General features: G+C 39.3%; 1 protein-coding gene across 1 annotated transcript in view; it reads left to right on the top strand.

The window, feature by feature from the left end:
* The first annotated feature begins 3,385 nt into the window (after nucleotides 1–3,385).
* Nucleotides 3,386–18,708, top strand: part of dnai3 (dynein axonemal intermediate chain 3) — a 30,224-nt gene continuing 14,901 nt past the window's right edge. Inside the window, exons 1-13 of the mRNA XM_084428520.1 lie at nucleotides 3,386–3,470; nucleotides 3,642–3,683; nucleotides 8,938–9,122; nucleotides 9,873–10,136; nucleotides 10,500–10,678; nucleotides 10,760–10,876; nucleotides 11,132–11,322; nucleotides 13,438–13,562; nucleotides 14,106–14,195; nucleotides 16,469–16,549; nucleotides 17,233–17,340; nucleotides 17,867–17,940; nucleotides 18,033–18,186. Of these exons, the coding sequence (XP_084284646.1) occupies nucleotides 3,419–3,470; nucleotides 3,642–3,683; nucleotides 8,938–9,122; nucleotides 9,873–10,136; nucleotides 10,500–10,678; nucleotides 10,760–10,876; nucleotides 11,132–11,322; nucleotides 13,438–13,562; nucleotides 14,106–14,195; nucleotides 16,469–16,549; nucleotides 17,233–17,340; nucleotides 17,867–17,940; nucleotides 18,033–18,186 (1,662 nt within the window). The 5' untranslated portion in view covers nucleotides 3,386–3,418. The remainder of the gene's footprint in view (nucleotides 3,471–3,641; nucleotides 3,684–8,937; nucleotides 9,123–9,872; nucleotides 10,137–10,499; nucleotides 10,679–10,759; nucleotides 10,877–11,131; nucleotides 11,323–13,437; nucleotides 13,563–14,105; nucleotides 14,196–16,468; nucleotides 16,550–17,232; nucleotides 17,341–17,866; nucleotides 17,941–18,032; nucleotides 18,187–18,708) is intronic.

Below are 18,708 nucleotides of genomic sequence, written 5' to 3'. Positions count from 1 at the left end.
TATATATATATATACACACACACACACACACACACACACACACACACACACACACACAGACAGACGTTAGATCCGATTAATCACGACATATATAATATTTTGGCCATTTTTAAACCAAATTACACATATTGTTGTCACATGTATATGCTGTTACATATAAATATTTGGTTCATGTTGTTACATATGGCATTATGTATGTTTATGATTGTGATTATGTTGCAAAAAAACTCTCATAAAGTAAAAAAATATCACCTCCAGGAAGCAAATAGTCATTCATGCTGGAAACCACAGATATCTAGCCGGCGTTTATCAGCATATATAAATCTATCAGAAATCTTTAAATCAGCAGAGAGAACATATATGAGCTTCGTAAAACATCACTAAAACTTCACACGATCATATTAACTTGGATATAAACTCAAAATGCCCCATTTCCACCCCGGAAGAGAGAAGTTCTTGACAGTATTAATAAAAATATGGTGTAGACGTGCAGTAATGTTGCTCTTTAATAAAAATATGGTGTAGACGTGCAGTAATGTTGCTCTTCAACTTCTCACAGACTGATGGACTGAATCCAGCTCACCTTCTGATTAATTGATCCACATTCCTGAGTCTGACTGAGTCACGTGACACTCGTCATCTGACATGGTTTCCAGCATGAATGACTATTTGCTTTCTGGAATTGATATTTTTTTAATTTATGAGAGTTTTTTGGTAACATGTAAAAACAGACATAATGCCATATGCAACAACATGAACCAAATATTCAGGAGTTGACACTCGTCATGTGACCTCATCATACCTGTGCCATCCATCAGACACTACAACACCCTGTGATGCCAGTAAATCACTGTTACTTATATTTGAAAGGATTTCTGGCATAAAATCATGCTTCTGCAAAATGACTTAGCAACTCTAAATTATGACATATTAAGTTATAAATATGATATAAAGTCAAAATTATGACATAAAAAGTCATAATTATGACATACTAAGTGAATATTATGGGACACTAACAAAAATTTGACATACTAAGTCCTAGTATGTCATAATTTATATATTTTTTTCTTATTTGGTGGAAATGGGCTTTCATTACGACCTGATGTGTTTTATCGCCGTTTAAAACGGAGCAGAGGTCTGTAAATCAAAGCATTACATGCAAAAATCTAACCAAATGCAGCTGTTGACGGTATTTTAAACAGAATTAGCTCAATAAATCATAATTTCATCAGTCACTCACCAATTACAGCAGATGGCAACGGCGTCAATTAGTTCTCAAGCGGCGAGAGATGAGCACATTTATGTCTTTATTCTGAGATAACTTCCAAATCAATTCGAATTAAAAGCGAATTTCCACTGAAATGAACCGCGTTGTGTTTCAGACGCGCTCAGTGCCGACAAGTCAACAGGTGAAGGGGGCGGGGCTACCACTAAACAACGCGAGGATTGGCTGTGCGGTCTGTCAATCACACGAGTCTCCGCCTCTGTAACCAATAGTAACCGTCTGTAATTCCGGATGCTTGGAGACAGTTCACACTGTTTACTCGGAATAATGTTTTTACTCTTTAAAGTGACACCATAAAGCGTTATTATTATTATTAAGAGGTAAGGTTTAAGAATCATACTATATTTACATATTTAAAAACATTGCATGTGGTAAATCGTAATGATCGCTCGCATGTGTAAGTTACGAGTGACAATGTATTTACCAGTTTTGGGCTTTTATCTGTTTATGCTACGTTTAAATTCACAAATTGGATAGACCATGGTATATGTATACTGTAATCATTCAGTACCATGGTATTCCCTTCTGATACCATCGCTGTAACAGTGCCGTTTTAAGATTTAAGATTAGGACTTAATAATTAATAGACTTGATAGATAGTTCACCCAAAAATGCAAATTATGTCATTACTTATAAAATGAAGTAGCAGCTAATGAAGTATAAAAAAACTCACCCTCATGTTGTTCCAAACCTGTAAGAGTTTCTTTCTTCAGTTGAACACAAAATAAGATATTTTGAAGAATGTTGGTGACCAGAGTGTTAATGGACCCCATTGACTTCCATTCCAGGACAAATAAATACTATAGAACTCAATGGGTGTCGTCATCTGTCAGAATGTTCATTTTTGGGTGAACTATCCCTTTAAATCACATTTAAATCAGGTAGGTCTATGTGTTTAATGAATTTCATTTTACAGTATTTTTATAAATGTAAAAAAATATATATGATCCTGTAATCTGAGACGTTTTGCAAGTCATGTTTGAAAGCAAAAAGAAGTTACACATTTTAAAAGACTAAAGGCTGCATCCAAAAATCACATACTTCCCTACTATATAGTAGGCGAAAAACAGTATGTGACGAGAAGAAGTATGTCCGAATTCACAGTCCTCATGAAAGAGAAGGCAAAAAGCACCCGGATAACTACTGGCGAGATTCATAATTTATTTTATTATTATTATTATTTTTTATTTTATTTTTAACATAAGGTACAAAGACAGACAAACTTTCAGACAAGTTATAGTTCAATAATCAACAAGAAAAATATATAAAGGAGCCTAATTTACAAAGAGATGTAACGTTAAAATAAAAAGAAAAGAAGGAAAATATGTATATACAAGAGGGGCCACAAAAATGAATAAAAGCATATTATGAAAGAATATTAAACATCGCACAAATTCTAGATGTTTTTATAGCTTTCTTATTTACAGACATTGAAATTGTATTTAAGAACAAATTCAGTTCTTGTTTGATGATGTCAAATACTTTTTGTATAATTACATTTATGGATATAAAACTTTCCAATTAATAAAAGGAGGTTTATACAAAACAGTGGGTCGCATGATAATGACATCATGGAGAATGTACATTCATACTACACACACTCACTTTTTTAGCAGTTGTGAAGTAATTACTTATTCAAAACAAGTAAGTATATATATGAGATTTCTGACGCAGCCGTACTGGTTTCGTCTACTATATAGTAGTGAAGTGTGTGATTTCGGATACAGCCTAAAATGAAACTCTTTGTCAAATAATTTTTCACCACCAGATGTCGCCCATGTGTTTTTCTCGGTTGCACAAGTGTTCTGCTTACTGTACTGAATATGTTGTATACTATGTTGTATGTTTTCCCTAAAGTGCAGTAACAGAATCCAATTCAATTTAAACAGAATTGTTTTCATAACCATGTCCAGTTATGAGCTCAGAAATAAAAACACATTTTATTTTCATTCAAATAAATATGCATTTCAACAGATTAATAGGTCATCAAGCGTACTTCATGCACACTGTACATTTACACACTGTGTTCAAACTGTGATAGTGTTATTCTGTTCCACTCATATACTCTGTTTTACAGCTTTAGATGAATATCCCATGATATCCCACTGAAATCTTACAAACTGACTGACAGACATGCCTCCAAAGAGACCCAAGAGCAGCGGCGCCAGTAAAATCAAGAAGAAAGGTACAAGTATTCTGTCCAAATGAACAATTTCTTCTTCTTATTAATATTCCTTATTTCTCTCATGAGACAGATGTCGCACTGTTGGCTTCGTTTATAGCTATAATCAAAATAATTATTCACTCGCCAATGCATCTTTTGGTTTCTAATGTCTTGCTTTTTTATTCTTTGCAGATAAAAAAAATGAAACCCCAGATGAAGGTGCATCAGAATCTGGCAAGTGTCTCATATCACTCTTATAGCATCACATTCAGCACTTTTATTGTTCAACGTCTTGCACCACAAACAGTCATAATCAGATTCTCAGATCTGTGTAGAGCATCTGTTTCCAGCATGTGTCCACTCGTTCCTTTCCATTCAGCCAGTGTCTGTGATCAGATTAATGATAGACACACACACACACAAGCACACACACAGGCACGTAGCCAGACCTCTTCTGTTCCCAGAATTCAATTTCCCTACTTGTCCTATGCACTACTGTGCAGGTGATGGGAATGTTCAAGACACTACATCATAAAAATGCACGTTCACACCGTTTTGTATTCTGTTTACAGAACAGAAAGAAAGACATCACAAACTCAAGTTTATTTGAGATAGCCTGACCTCTTCTGGTCAAAACAGGTTACTGCATCATCTATCAGTAAAATTAGTCATAAACCTTTATAATGGCAGTAAATGGCTGTTTCTGTTTTGAAGTCCATAAAAGTGCATCTATCATCATAAAAGTGCATCTATCATCATAAAAGTGCATCTATCCATCATAAAAGTGCATCTGTCCATCATAAAAGTGCATCTATCCATCATAAAAGTGCATCTATCATCATAAAAGTGCATCTATCCATCATAACATACGGACATATGGATTCCACTTATGCCTAAAACTTGTGACGTCGGACCTTCTCGAAAGTAGCGTAGTGCGTCATGGCGTAGCGTAAATATCAGCAGAACGTCGCATTACTTGCATAAGTTACACTTTAGACTTAAGTCGAATCTGGATGAGCGTTTGGCCGGATGCTAGTTATTTTACTTTATAAAATTTTAAATATGAATTACTTTTATGATGGATAGATGCACTTTTATGGACTTGAATGGTTGGGCTAACACCCATTCACTGCCATTATAAAGCTTGGAAGAGCCAGGACATTTTTTAATATAACTCTGATTGTATTCATCTGAAAGAAGAATGTCATACACACCTATGATGACATGAGGGAGAGTAAATCATGGGTTAATTTTCATTTGGAGTCAATATCCCAGACAGCTTCCTTTCCATGTTTTCTAAAGGGCACGTGTGGGTACGTTAGTAGACAAAGTGCAATTATGTAATTATATGGGCTATAAATCCATATGAGTTTCCATTGCAGTAAAGCAGCAGCAGCTTCTCTGGATTAAATGACCCGAACGCTGTCGCTCGTATCAGATGTTACCGGCAACATACTTCAGTGTTCAGCTGGTTTCTGTTGAGAGAGATTATGATAATGGTGATATCTGGATTTCCAGTAATGTCACACACAAAATATAACACACACAAAAAGGATAGTTCACCCCAAATTGCTTAACAGAATCTTAACAGCTCCGTTCACCATTCACTGTCATTTTATGCTGTATATGCTTTTGTACGCTTAACTGCAGGTCAATCCTTTTAGATTGTTGAATATCTTCTGAACTAAAGGCCGGTCTCTCATCCATTGGGCATCTCTCAGATGTCGGTTCAGGTTCAGTGAGCTTTTGGTCGTGTCACACCTGTATGATAAAAAGCGTGAAGATACTGGAAATATGGCAAATAATTCTGCAAAGTACTTCATCTTTCAATAATGTATTTGTCTCTTAGCCTTAAAAAGAAAGAAAAGTCTCAAATGAGATCACTTTAATATCAGCGCTGAGATTACACAGAGATCATTTGGAGACTTTTTCTGAGTATCCACCTAGTAATCACCCACAACAGCCTGGCAACTGCATAGCAACCCCCTGGCAACCATTCACAACAGGCTAGTTGCTGCATAGCAACCCCTTGGCACTCTAGCAACTTCAAAGCAACCCCCCACAACTCTAGCAACTGCATAGTAACCCCCTGGCAACCACCCACAACACTCTTGTGACTGAATACCAACCCCATGGCAACCATTCACAACACATTTTAGCAACTTCATAGCAACCCTCTGGTACTCTAGCAACTTCATAGCAACCCCCATGGCAATTACCCACAACACTCTAGCAACTGCATAGCAATCCCTTGGCACTTTAGCAAGTGCATAGCAACCCCCTGACAACCACACACAACAATCTAGCAAATTAACAGCATAGCAGACCCATTGTAAACCACAATTCTAGCGACTGCATAGCAAGCCTTTGGCAACCACCCACAACACTCTAGAAACTGCATAACAGGTAACCATAACACTGGCAACCATCCACAACACTATCTACTGCATAGCAACCCCTTGGCACTCTAGCGACTTCATAGCAACCCCCTGACTGCCACCCACAACACTCTATTGATTGCATACCAACCCCTTGGGAACCATACACAACACTCTAGCAACTGCATAACAATTCCTTGGCACTCTAGCAACTTCATAGCAACCCCCTGACAACCAACCACAACACTCTAGCTACTGCTGCGCAACCCCTTGGCACTCAAGCAACTTCATAGCAACCCCTTGGCACTCTAGCAACTTCATAGCAACCCCCTGACAACCAACCACAACACTCTAGCTACTGCTGCGCAACCCCTTGGCACTCTAGTGACTGCATATCAACCCCCTGACAACAACAGCCCATAACACTCTAGCAAATTAACCGCATTGCAAACCCCTGAAAACCACCCACAGCTCTCTAGCAACTGCCTAACAACCCTCTGGCAACCATTCACAACACTCTAGAAACTGCATAGCAACCCCTTGGCACTCTAGTGACTGCATATCAACCCCCTGACAACAACAGCCCATAACACTCTAGCAAATTAACCGCATTGCAAACCCCTGAAAACCACCCACAGCTCTCTAGCAACTGCCTAACAACCCTCTGGCAACCAACCACAACACTCTAGCTACTGCTGCGCAACCCCTTGGCACTCTAGTGACTGCATATCAACCCCCTGACAACAACAGCCCATAACACTCTAGCAAATTAACCGCATTGCAAACCCCTGAAAACCACCCACAGCTCTCTAGCAACTGCCTAACAACCCTCTGGCAACCATTCACAACACTCTAGAAACTGCATAGCAACCTCCTAGTAACCACCCACAACACCATAGATCTGCATGGGAACCCCCTTGAAACCACCCACAACACTCTAGCGACTGCATAGCAACCCCATAGCAGCCACTCGTAACACCCTAACAACCCTGGCAACCATTCACATCACCATGACTGCAAGTTTTGCATTTGCATTCACATTTTCTAAAAAACATATACAAAAATAGCTCCTCCAGGCATTTCAAAAGAAATATTTCAAACAAAGACAACAATACACAGTCCCCTGAAATCAATGACATCTCCTGAGCTATGAGAGACAAGCATTAGATTAATAACCCTTTGCTCTGGTATGGCATAATCTCTCATTCATTTTGTCTGGTCTGAAGAATTGTACTAAATGTGGGCGTTTTTGAAGTTAACGCGGAGATGATAACGTTTTTCAAAAATTTTCACCGCTTGCACCTTGGAAACTATTTCAAGGTTTGCGTTCTTGAGCACCAAACACTGTTATCGTGCAAATGAACGGCATTAACGCATTAAAAGTTTCTGTTTTCTGTTAGAACGGTGTGTGTTAGCGGCCCCTAAGCTAATAACTAATGATCTTTACAACGGAAGTGAATCAATCAAAACTAACTTTATCTGGACAATAACTTTATTCTAGAGCTGATGTAAAGCCAATCTCTGTTACTGTAATCTCCTATTATCACTGTAAAGCTGCTTTGAAACAATCTATATTGTTAAAGCGCTGTATAAATGAAGGAGACTGGACTTGACAGAAAAGCGGCACTTTGAGGAGGGTGTTTGTAGAGACGTGTTCTGAGGGGCTTGTGTCCCTGAGCTTCATCCACACCGTCATTAAGATGAGCCGTGTTTACTGACGTTCACTGTTCCTGGATCTGAGCAGATATCTCCGGATTTACAGATGAATGCGACACACGTCTGCTTTTATAGCTGTGACTGTATTTGCACTGTGATAAAGCCACACTGAGATGAACCAGTTTTTAGTTTGCCTTATACAGGGTGGCCGAGGGTCCTTAAAAAGTCTTAAAATGTCTTCAATAAAGTTTTCCTAATAAAAGGCCTTAAAAAGTATTAAAATTTCTTAAATTCAGATTCGATAGGTCTTAAATATTTCTGGTCACGTTACCGCAAAAATTTCTCCAGTCTGACGGACCTGATGTCCGTCAAATAACCAGTGAAGCATCGAATCGCGAGAATGATTCAGATTTTATTTCAGAAACAGATATTGATAATGATAATGTAGGCTTTTTCTGGTAACGCTGTTTCGTTATTTCAAATGTAGGCGCGTTGCGCGTGGAAAGCGCGCTCATAATGTAAGAGACGCCGGCGCGACCACAACATTGCCCAACATCAAATGGCAAACGTAATGCAAGCGGAACGAAACTGCTCGTTATTGTGTGGTTGAAGGACCGTTTATCAGTTTGGACCAGTGCAGCGCGAGCCGATCGTGATCATGCGACACTGTTACTACACAGCGCTAATAAGAGATACAGTAAAGAAAGCATTTGAATTCGCCACAGAACTGACAGAAGTAATAACATCGCTGCGAGATCTAGTGAGAAGCATTCATATTTCTCCGTTATTAACGGATCAAACAGCGCTGACATGGAAACCTGGAAGAAACATTGTGCCATAGTAGGCTATTATGCCTTCAAGTAACATTACGTCGGTTTTATTTTGACATTATGAATACAATTGCTGCCCTCAAATGTTAATCTGAACTAAAATAAACCTTTGTTTATAACTACTACAATATGACATTTCATTTTTTCCAAGGAGCTGTTTTGTTTTATATGCTCCTAAGAAGAGTCAATTATAGCTATAGAATTGCTCAAAGTAAAAAAAAAATCATACTTTATGATGTTAGTTTTAATATAAAAAAGAATAAAAAATTTAAATCAAGGAAATTTCTCTGGCATTTATTTCTTTATGCTGTATCAAAAACGTACCGTACCAAACCGAACCATGACACAAGTGTATCGTATCGAACTGAACCGTGAATTTTGTGAACTGTTACACCCCTAATATATACGCATGTAATATAATGTGTATTTCCATCACAGGTTTGGTCTTAAATTTCATTCAAAGTGGCATTAAAAAGGTCTTAAAAAGTCTTAAATTTAACTTGTTCATATCTGTAGACACCCTGCTTATAATACAGCCAATTTTGCAATAAAACTGCTGAATTTCAATTTCATAGTTCAGTATTACTTCTATAAACCTGATCTCAGTGACTCCTTCCCCCACAGGTCATCCCGAACACATCTTCCCGCTGGTCCTGACCTCTGTCACTCAGGAGCTGTTTGGTTGCCGGGCGGATGAGGATGTAACCGGAGAAAATCCTTACAAGCTGCTGAGAAAGGAAGACATCGTACAAGACATGAAGACCAGAGCGGCCGTGTCCGACTTCAGCCCCGTCAAACAGATCGTGCTGGTGAGATTCACACACACATGCTGAACCGGTTCACGAGCTGAAGATGAGCAGTCTGGTTCAGAAGCTGAAAGCAACTCTATTTACTGCAAAAAGCGCTTTTCTTACTGAGTATTTTTGTCTTGTTTCCAGTCCAAATATCTAAAATCAAGATGCATTTACTAGATGAAATGAAATGACAGTAGAAATTCTATCTAGTTTTCTGATAAAACAATATATAAAAAAATTAAGTGAGTTTTTGCTTAAAGAAAGCTAAATGATCTGATCAATGGGGTCAGAAAAATAATGTTGTTTCTGTGTGAATTAAGATTATTTTTCTCCCCATTGGCAGATAATGTTGCTTTTTTTAAGCATCAACTCACTTAATTTTGATTAATTTCCCCAGAAAACAGGACTTAATATCTTATATAATTTTACTCATCTAGTAAATGCATCTTGATTTAAGAAATGTGAGATATTTGGACTGGAAACGAGACAAAAATACTGAGTAAGAAAAGCATGTTTTGCAGTGTTCCTTCTATTCTTTACTGTTCATGGTTGCACTTTATTTTAAGGTGTCATTGTTACAGTGTAATTATATATTTAAGTACTGCGTAATATTAATTAACTACATGTACTTACTATAGGGTTAGGGTAGGATTAGGGTTTGGTTGAGGGTTAGTTGCATGTAATTATGCATGATTTACTGTTATTACTACGGTAAGTACATGTAACATGTGTAACAAAGACACAATACTTGTTGTTTTTCTGCAGGAATACCCTGAAGATGAACTCCTGCTGGTGTTCGACAGAGACTTCACATACGGACAGTGCTTCTATCTGGTGCTCACAGTAGAGGCCAAAGAGAACATGATGAAGGTGAGCGAGCCCAGGACACAGGCTGCTGATGATGAGGAGCTGATGAAGGATGAAGAGGAGCAGGTGATCGAGCCGGAGACTCCCGAGTCTCATCCGTGGATCTCTCTGGGGAGTGAACAGGAGATCGAGGACGAGTCGCTCACACAGGCCAGACCCAGAGTAAGAGATACTTATAACAGCCTTTAGTGTCTCTCTCTCTCTCTCTCTCTCTCTCTCTCTCTCTCTCTCTCTCTCTCACTGTCTGTGTCTCTCTCTCACTCACTCTCTCTCTCTCACACACACACACTCTCTTACTCTCACTCTCTCTCTCAAAAGGAAAATTTAATGATGTTGGGGTTAGGGTTAGGTTAGTGGCTGCCCGAAAAATAGGAGAAACCTTTTATATATATTTTTTGTTTGCGTTTCTAAGATGCTATTTCACGTCTTGAGACTCTGTTTTTTAAATCCATTGCGCTCCTCCTTGCTGCTTTTTGTTATATGTTTTTGTAAATAAAGTGGTGTTAAAGTGAAAAGTGTCTCCAGCTCAGGTATAAGATCTGTCGAATGAAGCGGCATACTCCGGTGCGTTTCTCTGACTGGAGTGGAGGATACGTGGAGTGTCCCTCATATGAGGACAAGAGCTTCAGTATCACACGGATGGAGAGTGACACGAGCACTCAGGCCTGCAGAGACACCACAGACTCGTCCACGCAAACACTGTGGTACACACACCTCAACACACTCACATTGTCTACATGTTCTATGATTGGCATGATGCGCTGAGAGATAGTTACGTGTTACAGGAAATCCCCGAAGAACATGTGGACGCAGTTCGAGCCCCGAGAGTTCAGTCCTGAGGAGAAAGAGCAACACCTGCAGTCAGAAGACCTGAAGAACTTCGTCACATCTGTAGCGACAAGGTCAGTCAACAAGCTGAACGTCTTCTGTGTTATTCTCAGCTCACTTCTCTGTTCTCTGAATTTGGTAATGCCATACAATTTGGTTCTGGTTTTTCTCAAATTCAAATTCAAAATTGTTTTATTGGCATGACTGTAAATAATACAATATTGCCAAAGCTTGGAATACAAATGTAAATATATCAAAATAATATATATATATATAAAGAATTTTTTTTTCATTTTTTCAATGTTACACACTTCTCTGGCGTCTCTCAGGTTTGAAGTGGCCCTGCAGCAGAATCAGATCTCAGACGTGTTCTGTGACGACTGGGCGGCCCTGTGTGAGGACGACGGTGTGCCGACGGGGAAAACTGACACTCAGCTGAAGGAATATCAGACATTCATGGACCTGCACTTCAGCGGAGAGAAGAGCATCAGTCACGTGCACTGGCATCCCTCCATCAGCGGTCAGCACCACCACATTCTAGTTCTAGTCAACAAATAATACATACCTTTAATAAATCATTTAGGGTAAAATGGCCATAGTGCAAAATAAAATATCCATAGTACAAAATAAAATAAAATATCCATAGTGCAAAATAAAATAAAATATCCATAGTGCAAAATAAAATAAAATAATAAAATAAAACAAAACAAAACAAAATAATAATAAAATAAAATAGGCATATGTAATGGATCCACTGGAGGCAAGTGTAAATGAGAACCCAAGTGCAGTTTATTATAACTAAAACAAAACATGAAACAAAAACATGGCATGGCATGAAAACAAAATCCAAAACATGAACTTACACGACAGCAGACTACAGGAAACAATACTTGACAAAGACACATGGCAAACATGAGGGCTTAAATACACAGACTAATGACAAGACAAGGGACACCTGTGAACAATGATCAGACAATTAACCAATGACAAGACACATGGCAGGATCACATGACAAACAGGGAATCACATGACAGACATGGAAACATGACATGAACAAACCCAAAACGAGACACACCCCCCCCTCTAAGGGCGGCTCCCGACAACCAAAAAAAAAAAAAAATGTTCCAGGAGGGTGGTGGAGCGGTGGCGGTCTTGGGTGAGGGACGGTGGTCCAGGCCCGTGCAGGGGGACAGGACATGGGTCATGGCATGGCGTGGGCGGACCTGGGCCGTGGCATGGCGTGGGCGGACGGACCTGGGTCATGGCATGGCGTGGGCGGACGGACATGGGTCATGGCATGGCGTGGGCGGACCTGGGCCGTGGCAAGGCGTGGGCGGACGGACCTGGGTCATGGCATGGCGTGGGCGGACGGACATGGGTCATGGCATGGCGTGGGCGGACCTGGGCCGTGGCAAGGCGTGGGCGGACGGACCTGGGTCATGGCATGGCGTGGGCGGACGGACATGGGTCATGGCATGGCGTGGGCAGACGGACATGGGTCATGGCATGGCGTGGGCGGACCTGGGCCGTGGCATGGCGCAGGCGGACGGACCTGGGCCATGGCATGGCGTGGGCGGACCTTGGCCATGGCATGGCGTGGGCGGACCTTGGCCATGGCATGGCGTGGGCGGACCTTGGCCGTGGCATGGCGCGGGCAGACCTAGGCCATGGCAAGGCGTGGGCAGACCTGGGCCGTGGCAAGGCGTGGGCGGACCTTGGCCGTGGCAAGGCATGGGCGGACCTGGGCCGTGGCAAGGCGTGGGCAGACCTGGCCTGTGGCAAGGTGTGGGCAGACCTGGCCGTGGCAAGGCGTGGGCGGACGGACCTGGGCTGTGGCAAGGCGTGGGCGGACGGACCTGGGCTGTGGCAAGGCATGGGCGGACCTGGGCCGTGGCAAGGCGTGGGCAGACCTGGCCTGTGGCAAGGTGTGGGCAGAACTGGCCTGTGGCAAGGCGTGGGCGGACGGACCTGGGCCGTGGCAAGGCGTGGGTGGACCTGGGCTGTGGCAAGGCGTGGGTGGACGGACCTGGGCCGTGGCAAGGCGTGGGTGGACCTGGGCTGTGGCAAGGCAGCCAGGGCGGAGCAGGCTGTGCAGGAGGCCAGGGTGGACTAGACAGTTTAGGGTACCATGGTGGCATGGCCTCCATGGTTCTATCAAGGGACCCACTGCCCCCCCCCCCCCCCCCCCCAAAAAAAAATTCTTGGGGGCAGCTATGGGGTAATGGCTTGACATGAAAAGTCTCGGCAGACGTGACGTGAACAGTCTCATGGCGTGGCATAAAAACATGAACATGAGCAGACTACAGAAAACAATACTTGACAAAGACACATGGCAAACATGAGAGCTTAAATACACAGACTAATGACAAGACAAGGGACACCTGTGAACAATGATCAGACAATTAACCAATGACAAGACACATGGCAGGATCACATGACAAACAGGGAATTACATGACAGACATGGAAACATGACATGAACAAACCCAAAACGTGACACCATAGTGCAAAATAAAATAAAATAAAATAATACTAAAATAGACATACAATAAAATGATAAAATATGTGTGTGTGTGTGTGTGTGTGTGTTTTACTGCATTTCCCCATTATTCTGCATAATAAATGAGTGTTTTCAGGTGTGATTGCTGTGGCCATGACGGAGAGACTGTCTCTTGAGGAGCGGATCGATAACTCCACTAAACTCCTGTTAAACCCGTCATACATTCTCTTCTGGAGCTTCACTGACCCCGTAAACCCACAAGTAATCCTCATCATCATCATCATCATCAGTATATATTACGTATACAAAAGTTCCCAGTATAATGTTTACTGCAGTTTGTAAATAGCATGTAAAATGCAAAATCATACAATGCAGTGCAAAAATGCTTTCTTAAATCAAGATGCATTTACTAGATGAGTAAAATGATATAAGATATTATGTCCTGTTTTCCGGGGGAATTAATCAAAATTAAGCCAATGGGGTCAGAAAAATAATCTTACTTCAAACAGAAACAACATTATTTATAGTTATATTATAGTTAAAACATTATGGTTTTAAACAAAACCTGACTTAATTTTTTTTTATTTCCCCAGAAAACAGGACATAATATTTTATGTCATTTTACTCATCCAGTAAATGCATCTTGATTTAAAAATGTTTAGATATTTGGACTGGAAACAAGGCAAGAATATTCTGCAGTGTGATCAGGGTTAAGAACGTTTATTTGATTGTGTGCCGCTGTAATGGAGGCAGGAACGTGAGCAGAAGAACAGATGTGAACTCAATCCACTGTTTGCTTTGCAGTTGCAGCTTGAATGTCCTGAAGATGTTCTTTGTTTCCAGTTCTGTCCGTCAGACCCGAATATCATCGCTGGCGGCTGCATAAACGGCCAGGTGCAGAATCAGCTCAGAAATCTTCTCTTTTCTCTCTCAGTTTCATCTTCCACTTACGGGACTTTAACTGTTCCACTCTTTTATTGTACATCTGATCTCTTATTATGGAAGCTTGTTTCTGCCACAGAATAAAACATTTTAAAAGATAATTGCGACTTTTTATCTCACAATTTTTGTGATAATTGCGACTTTTTATCTCAAATTTTTTTTATCTCACTTTATATCTCGCAATTCTGACTTTATATCTCGCAATTCTGACTTTATTTCTCAGAATTGCGAGATATAAAGTCAGAATTGCGAGATATAACGTCGCAATTGCGAGATATAAAGTCAGAATTGCGTGAAATAAAGTCGCAATTTCGTGTTATAAAGTCAGAATTGCGACTTTATTTCTCGCAATTGCGACTTTATATCACGCAATTCTGACTTTATAACACATAATTGTGAGTTTATATCTCGCAATTCTGACTTTATAACACATAATTGTGAGTTTATATCTCGCAATTCTGACATCTTTTCTCAAAATTGTGAGATATAAATTCCAATTCTAAGGGAAAAAAAGACGGCCTTTTTTTTTTTTTACCTCAGAATAGTTTATATCTCACAATTCTGACTTTATAACACGTAATTGCGACTTTATATCATGCATTCATGACTTTATATCTCCCAATTGCGACTTTATTTCTCAGAATTGCGACTTTATTTCTCACAATTCTGACTTCATATCTCGCAATTCTGAGAAAAAAAGTAAGAATTGTAAGATAAAAAGTTGCAATTATTATTATTTATTTATTATTCAGTGGCGGAAACAAGCTTCCATATCTTATGCATCTGTTTTGATTATTTAATGATAATTTTAAAGGAAATACACTATAGATGAATAGGGTAAAAATTATAAAGTCCCCCTGTAATCAATGATTTTATCCCTTAAAACTCATCTTTCATCACCAAAATTACATATTTAAATGTTGTTTCCTTAAAATATCTTGAATGTAACTCGACACCCTTGCCTCATTTAGTATGCGCGCTTCTATGAATATGCAAATGAGCCCCGCCTCCACTCACTCACTCAGCTCAGAGATCCACTGGGTGACGATCACACGTTGATCTGATTGGTTTCAAGGTAGTTTGTGACGTCAGAAACACCAGCGATTTCAAAGCGTGTTTTTGAGACTGTCTTTGGTTCACTGCAGTTTTAAGGAGGAAATACTCAGCAATGGTGTCGACTTATGAACTTACACATGGTTTGTCTTAAAGCAGATTAAAAACACCACATAGACACATAAACAACATTAAACGCTGGATTTTCACCACAGGGGGACTTTAAATGTTATACATATTTCCCCCAGTTGATCAATCAGAGTACATTAAGAAAGTATTGTATAGCAAGTTTTTCAGAATGTTATGTTTAAATGTGCAAATGAGCCATTGTTTAATTAAACATGCACTAATTTGTATACAATTCCAGAACATAAATCTGAAGCCGGGTTCAAAATATTATTATATATTAATACACATATTATATTCATATTACAGTTAAAGGTTTTTACAGAGGGGATTTATTTGGATATCTCTTTTTATCACTCCATAAATCAGAAAATACTGTCAACAGACAGAGAAAAACACACATTTTCACCATGTTTTAGGAATAAGATGTTATATAAATCACTGTGAGTGACATATGAACAAACCCTTCAGTAAAAACCTTCAGAATATAGACAGAAATAAACCTGTAAATTTTGGTGTTTATAACTGCTGCTGAAGTGGAGGACAAACTCTTTAAAGATATGTAGTGTATTTGAACTCTACAGATGCAAATTGATGAACTGCAATAAAATAAAGAATAAAATTTCTTACTTCTTCCTTAGAATAAAATTGCAATACAATTTCTTTACACTAATCTGAAGAAAGACATTTAAAAATAAGCTTATAATCTTAAAATTGAGCAGTGCATGAAAAAAAAGGCTTTGCCTGTAGTTCCCTTTCATGTAAAGCACTTTGAATAACCAACGTGTATGAAATGTGCTCTATAAACACACTTGCCTTATGATGGACTCTCAGCAGAGATGAAGTTGAATCTGGACCATGAAGATTTTAAAATGGCTTCAAATCCTCTTCTCCACAAAGACCTAAAACAAGCCAAACACATTATTAGGTTCTGCTTATATTAATGTTCAATATATAAGTATGTGCATCTTCTGCAACATTAACACACTGTTATACTTTCGACTCATGACATGCAGTATATCGACTAACTTATGTTTTGTTTACAGGTGGTATTATGGGATATTTCAGCACATGTGGAGAGACTACAGGACAACCGCAGTGGCGGTGACAACATCTCAAACAAACTAGTGAGTCACACACACACACAGCTGTTATGTGTGCGAACAGCAGTTCACAACGGGTCATGTGACCACCAACAATCTGTTTAAAGCTCATTTAATGACCTGACGTTTAACTGATACCTTATATAAACACACTAACACAATTACAGAAGACGAACCCTGCGGTTATTAAGAGCATGTGTGTGTTTGCTAGCAATACTTTGGGAACCATATTGTGTCCAGATGTGCTAAATGTGACAAAACCTGCCTTTGATGACATCCTCACATGTAAAGATGACATCTAAATAAAGACTGTTTCTAGTTATTATTGTTAGCTTTATATAAAAACAATACTAGATTATGGTATGTGCTCATTCAGATACATTGTAAAAAATTACTGCAATTTTAACAGTAAAAGACTGTAAAAACGCTATGGTAAAAGCCTGTATTGGTAAGTTATTGGTAAGTTCCCTTACTCTGTACAGTGAAGAACTGTAATAGACCTAATGGGACGTTTCATGTAATTTTACAGTAAAATACTGTATAACTGTAAAATGTAAAAATCATCTTATTTTTTCGTCTTAGTTTTCTTATCACTTTTTATGTTGTTAAATTAATGTTTAAATTGTAAATGTTAACATTAATTAAGATTACTAAATGCTATAGAAGTATTTTTCATTTACCCATTTTTTTTTACACTCGTTTTCCAGGACAAAAGCGGTGTAATTCCCGTGGTCCGGTACTGCGCTGTGTCTGGGATAGAGAACGGACACAAAGCTCCGGTTACAGATATTCAGTGGCTGCCAGAAACATTCGAGGTGAACGAGGTTTAAAAACAGAAAAATATAGCGGTTACACTGTAAAACATGCTTTTCTTTCTCAGTGTTTTTGTCTTGTTTCCAGTCCAAATATCTACATTTCTTAAATCAAGATGCATTTACTAGACGAGTAAAATGACATAAGATATTAAGTCTTGTTTTCTGGGGAATTAATCAAAATGAAGTGAGTTGATGCTTAAAACAAGCAAAATGATCTGCCAATGGAGAAAAATTATGTTGTTTCTGTTTGAATTAAGATTATCTTTCTGACCCCATTGGCAGATCATTTTGCTTTTTTTAAGCATCAACTCACTTCATTTTGATTAATTCCCCCAGAAAACAGGACATAATATCAGATGTCATTTTACTCATCTAGTAAATGCATCTTGATTTAAACATTTTTTAGATATTTGGACTGGAAACAAGACAAAAATACTGAGTAAGAAAAGCATGTTTTGCATTTAAGAGTTTAATATTTAAATTTAAATCACACTGCAACATTTATGTTCATCAATTTCTCGCTCAGGTGTCCAGATTCGGGATTCCAGTGGAAAACTCGAGTCGTATGTCCGTTCAGATGGTCACGTGTGCTCCTGACTGGTGCTGCGATCTACACTAGATGCACATACACATGTTTATGCTCTTGTTTAACATCAAACTCACTCCTCAATGTGTGTGTGTGTGTGTTTCAGCTGTGTGTTATTCTGGGATCTTCGACCTCCTCGTGTCGTGTCTCAGTCCCTCACAGACGTGAAACAGAAATCGGAGGAAAAGCCCCCGGAAAACCCTCATGGTGTCCCAAATACATTCAAACACCTCAACCTGACCTGGAAACCCTTTATCCGAGTATGTGATGCACACAAACACACACACACACTGCGCTTAAAGTATTATTATTTCCATTTATTCATTCTTATATAGCACAGTTTAATGCAAAACGGGTTGCCCAAAGTGCTTCACAATAAAGAAGAAACGTCAACAGATAAAGATAAAAATACACAGAATCACATTAAACAGACATGATTTTATGATTTTAGCCTAAATTTGAAAGTAATTATAGATTTGGCTGATCTAATTGAGACGGGAAGATCATTCCAGAGTTTTGGACCCACTCGTGAGAAAGCTCTATCGCTCTAATGTGTATGTTTTGTTGGACATGTACAAAAGTTGGCATGAAAGTGAAGTTGTACTGGTCTTTTCTTCTCTATTGTGTCGTATATCGGAGAGAAACGCTTCTGGAACAAGAACAAATGTGGGCGGGGCTTGATTGTGTCTGTGAGGAATTGATTGGATGGTTGTGGTTTGCTATTGGCTGATCTCATGTGAGTGACAGGTTATAGCCCCACCCACATCATCAGAGAAGAGGAG

This window comes from Rutilus rutilus (assembly GCF_951802725.1).
Source record: "Rutilus rutilus genome assembly, chromosome: 13".
In the NCBI taxonomy this organism is placed as follows: Eukaryota; Metazoa; Chordata; class Actinopteri; order Cypriniformes; family Leuciscidae; genus Rutilus; species Rutilus rutilus.
The sequence above is the reverse complement of the archived record's forward strand: the minus strand, read 5'-3'. Positions and strand labels throughout refer to the sequence as shown.